The 5,080-nt window shown below is 49.1% G+C and overlaps 1 protein-coding gene across 1 annotated transcript; it reads right to left on the bottom strand.

Moving 5' to 3' along the window:
* Positions 1-3,271: 3,271 nt before the first annotated feature.
* On the bottom strand, positions 3,272-3,829 carry LOC135640699 (ethylene-responsive transcription factor 3-like). The gene has a single exon (XM_065155394.1). The coding sequence runs from the start codon at positions 3,827-3,829 to the stop codon at positions 3,272-3,274; it is 558 nt and encodes a 185-aa protein (XP_065011466.1).
* Between the last annotated feature and the right edge of the window lie 1,251 nt (positions 3,830-5,080).

Below are 5,080 nucleotides of genomic sequence, written 5' to 3'. Positions count from 1 at the left end.
AACAAAATTATATTTTTTAATTTGAATCTGCTTTTTACAAATTTAAACGATGGTAAAAGATCATCAATGATCAAATTTTAAAATTTTAAATAAAGCTTATACATTGATAGGAGATACGTTGTCATTTTAGAAGAATAATTATAAGTTTTTTTCTTATTATTTATGATTAGAAAGGTAATCATAAATTTTATTATTATTATTATTATTAAAAAGATAATTCTAAATTTTCTTTTTATCTTTTACAATTAAGTATAAAAGTTCGTCTTTAATATAAAGAAAATGAACTTCTTTGGATTATTTGCATTTATACTTGTATATCTCGGGTTATTGACATTAGAGATATCAGTCGAGAAATTTTTTTCGATCTTCGTATAGGTGCCATTTTAAAAGTTTATCATTTTCATCTCCGAGGCATCTCAGATAATCCTATGCATACGAGTTCGAATCAATACTTTCACTCAAGAGGGGGCAACAACCTCCTTGCCACATATGGATGCATCCATCTTAGCGTAAATGTCGACACGATACTAGCGTCTATGGCGCTAGAAGGAGGGCTCGATGTTGTAGGAACGTTCGTCTACCAACCCTCTTAACAAACGCTCGAGCAAGGAGGCCTTACCCTCGACCACAACACTTTCACTCGAGAGGGGTAGCAGCCTCCCTTGCCACACATGGATGCATCCACCTTGGCATAAATATCGATGTAATACTAGTGTCTATTCAATAACTCGAGGGCGACTTCTTATTCGTCCATGCTGAAACGTTCTTGAACCTCACTCAATAGGTGCAAACACAAATAAGCATGATGCATATTGTTATTTCGCTCTTGCTCTAGATATATCTCAATAAGCGACATAACCATCTCTATCACGATTAGCAGCTCAACCACCATCGGTAGTGGCACTTATCGAGATTCCCCCATCTAATGCAACACCAACATCTCAAGAGTGCTTGAGGCCCGTCAAATCATCGGTCAAGGAAGCACCTTATTCCCTAACCATGGAATTGGCTATGGCAACGGATGATTCTCTGAGGATTTGGCTATGGCAAATAGACTAACTTTTGGAAGAGATACAATAAAAATTTTAACAATCCAAAGAGGAAAGGCCTGCCAACCCTACCTCAGATCAGTTGTCATTTACTAAGAGCATCTAGGGGAGCTGATCCTGGCCAAATTTTATCTCCCATCATTGGAGGCCTTTGATGGTAATACTGACCCGTTGGAGCACTCCATTGCTTTCCGTATCCAAATGTCATTAAACAGCACTTCGAACACCTTGATGTGTCGTGCCTCCTAAATACCGACCTGTTGGATTATACCATTGTTTTTCATGCTCAAATATCGTTATACAACACTTCAGATGCTTTGACGTATCATGCCTTCCCAACTCCATTAAGAAACCTAGTACGAGAATGATACACCCGTCTGAAGCCACTCTGTATTAGTTTTTTTATTCAACTCACTAGAAAGTTTGAGTTTCACTTCCTTAAAAATATACGCTCAAAGCCATCGTAAACTTGGTACATCTTGGATTATTAACTTAGACCGGAGCGATCCGAGAAACCTCTTGTAATCTCGTTCTTCGTGTCTATCGAATCTTAAAAACTTATCATTTTTATCTTAGAGGCACATCAAATAATCTTATTCATATAAATCTGAACTATGTCAATTTAATCAAGATATCAATAATATTTTTTCTATTTCCACCGTCACTTAAACGGAGAGTTAACAGATAATAAAAAAGGGTGGGGGGTTTGACCACCCGTCAGTGATCTTACCTCGTACAGGTGGCATGTCAAAGCAGCCCAAAAAAGAAATTTTTAGCCTCACGTCACGCGAGTTTCGGAATCTTATTCTTCCTGCCGGTGACCGTAGCCCAAGCTGTAAGTCCAATCAGTGCGTTTACCGAAACGGGCCTCATATCTTTCTAGAATTGTCTTCTTGATTCGGGAAGGTGCGCTTACCCGAGACCTCACGACCGGAGAATACTCGAGTGTCACCGGATGGTGAGCTTACCTATTTGTGCCGGGACGATAAAGTCATCCAAAATAAATAAATTGACATATCGTCTCACATTCCCTCGGTGACCGAACACGTCATAATTATAATTAAGTAAATTTATTAAAAGATGTTATCTACATAATTAACACATACGAATTGATGTGTCCTCAGCCTTGGCATCAGCCCCGAAAGCAGCGGTAATTAAGAGTTAACAGTACCCAACGTCGACGAAGAGGATAACAAGGAACAGCTTCGGGAGGATAAACAGGGAAAGCTTCCCGATCACAATACCCAGTGACTGTCACGCCACCTCTTTATTGGCTTTGAGATGCGGGATCGGTTGCCCCCCCCCCCCAAGAGACCCTTTTTCTTCGGCTCGGTGGACCCATCTTTGCAATATGCTCTCGCAATGACACGTGAATGCACATCGTGGCCCCACCGTCACAGATTCCCCGATTACGGCCTGCCGCCACAAACGTGACACCCATCTCGCTCGTCCGCATCGGTGACAACGAATCGGATTCTTCCACTTTGTCGTCGTCTCCCGCAACAGATCGGCGATGGCCGACACATGCGGACAACAAACCGGCACGAGAAAGAAAGGAAAGGATGGGCCGGTGGGAACGGCCGCCACCACACGTGCATGCCGATGCGACAAACGGCAAGCGACCCGCGAGTGCCGGGGCGGCTATATGGGCCAACGCGAAGACCACTCTCTATCACTCTCGCGACCGACACGTGCCCCGTTAGATCGTCAGATGGATCAGCCGCTTCTCCAAACTCCTCGCTCAGCTTTTAGACGCCGGACACGGGCCGCCGTTTCGAGTCGTTGCGTGGAAGACACTACTGGAACTTATGCATTGTCAAAAATACCCTTCCGTGAAATGACGGGAAAGCCCTCCCATTCATGCGGGACTCCACTCTGTAACATACCCTCGTAAATGAAAAACAACGGTAAAGATATCCGATGGCAATTCCGTCCATCAAGGTGTGACATCACCTCTCGGCAACTCGGTACCGGACCGGACGACTCGGCCCGGCGAGTGAACGGTGATTCAACTCGCCCCGAGTAATCTTCTGTCGGCTTCTGTTGTTTACATACAGAATCGCAAGCCAGCGTTTGATCGGAAGCTTCAGTCGCAGCGAGGAAGGGGCATAATAGATGTCGGGATATGTCACAAGAGAGAGGGAACCGAAGAAGACAAGGACAGGTAAATACTACAGGACAAAAAAAACCCCCGGACATGGATCCGAGGCGATCGATCTCCGTCACACGAACGGAGGGGGTAGGTTGAGATCGAAGCAGAAGGGCGGCTTCTTCTTATCCTCCGCCACCGTCCCCCTCCTCTCCTGCTCGCCCTTCACCACCATCTTCACCGCTTCGAATCGGTACCCGGAGAACTCGGATCCGCTCTCCACCACCAAACCCGGCTGCCCCAGGAACAGATCTCGCCCGTTCAACGCCGTTGCCGGTTCCCGGAAGCCCGATCGCCACGGCGACGACGACAGCCAGCCGATCTGCGGCTCCGGCACGGCGGCGGGAACGATCTCGACGTCAGCGGCGGAGTACCCGAAGTTGGTCTTGGCCTTGGACCCACGGAGCGTACGCGCCGCCGCGTCGTAGGCCAGCGCCGCCTCCTCAGCGGTGTCGAAGGTCCCCAGCCACTTCCTCGTCTTCTTCCACGGGTCTCGGATCTCCGCCGCGAACCTTCCCCACGGCCGCTTCCTCACACCGCGGAAGTGGGCCTCCTTTTCCCCTCCAGCCACCGCGGCTGCCGCCGGCGGCCCCAAACCCTCCTTTCTCAGCCGCAACGTCTCGACCGCCATCATCGAGGCGAACAACAAGAGGGGTCCAAGGGAAAGGAGGTGGGTGAGCCGGGTATTTATAGCGCAACCGGAGCGTCTCTGTTCCTCCCGACATGTATATCTCCTCGTAATTATTAATTTATTATTATCTTAATAGGCGGATTTATTCGACGGCGGTGATTTCTCCAGTGCCGCACGAACGATCAGACGGCTGGCGACGCCGTGTGCGTAGTACGCCGATGACCGGCGCCCGCACATGCGCCTGCCGCGTCGCTGTGGCTGCTCGCAGCGCTTTCTTTGTACCCTTTCGCATTGCTTTCCGCACGTGCGGCCGGGGCGTCCTCCCGCTGCCGAAACAACGGAGGTAGGTGTCGTGGGTAACGGAAACTTGGCATGGATGCGGTCCGGGGCGCGAGGTCCGGTGACGTACCAAGTGGGTTGCGAACGGTCGACACGTCGCCGTGGTGACGGCCGGGATTCCCGGTAGGCCCCGCTATGGCTACCGTTTCCCAAAGGAAGTGAACGTGAGGGGTGGCGTTGTAACGGCAGGGAGGCGCGTGAGCGATTGGGGGCGTGTTAAAGAGAGAGGGGGTTTGTTTTACCAACCACCGGATTATTAGGGTGGAAGAGATGCCCAAAAAAATAATGTATACGTGTGAGGGGATGCGTGCGTGGGGAGTTAAGTTAGTGGTACGAAGCGGAAAAGGAGTGGCCTCGCAAAAGGGTGGATTCGGCGGCGCCGGCTAAGTACACGCAACCTGGGGCGGTTGAGGCGTAGCTGTCCTAGTCAGAACATGGGACAGGAAACCGATCCTGCTATGGCTTGTCCTCCACATATTTTTCCCTCTCCTCGCCTTTTGGTGGTGGGATTTCCTGAACTGTGAGAAGAATCTGTGAGTTTACGGTACTAAGAAAAGGACAAAAGGGTTGGCATTGTTGGCCACAATGCCGACCCGCAGCTGGACTCCCATCTCTGCTTGTCCTTATTCTCTTGACGACCGAGGCTTGCGTGTAGTGGGACGGTCGTCGATTAGGATTTGGTCATTTCCTCGGTGCTACTATTCATGATGATTACAAGAATAGTGGCTGGGTGCTGCAGCAAAGTGTGAATCAGCAGCAGCAGCAGCAGCAGCTGCTCATTTATTGCATTTGCTTACATCTGTAGATTCGTATTAGTGGTGCCGAAAGCTGGAGAGCTTCGGGGAATGGGGCAATTCTTGCTAAGGTGCCGAGTCCAGTCGGACGGACCGGAGGGCGCGGCACCAGACCATG

This window comes from Musa acuminata, chromosome BXJ3-6 (genome assembly GCF_036884655.1).
Source record: "Musa acuminata AAA Group cultivar baxijiao chromosome BXJ3-6, Cavendish_Baxijiao_AAA, whole genome shotgun sequence".
NCBI classification, from domain to species: domain Eukaryota; kingdom Viridiplantae; phylum Streptophyta; class Magnoliopsida; order Zingiberales; family Musaceae; genus Musa; species Musa acuminata.
Note: the sequence above shows the minus strand (reverse complement) of the source record. Positions and strands in the feature narration are given on the sequence as shown.

Coding starts and splice junctions, on each gene's coding strand:
- LOC135640699 (XM_065155394.1), bottom strand. CDS start 3,829: ATGGCGGTCGAGACGTTGCGGCTGAGAAAGGAGGGTTTGGGGCCGCCG.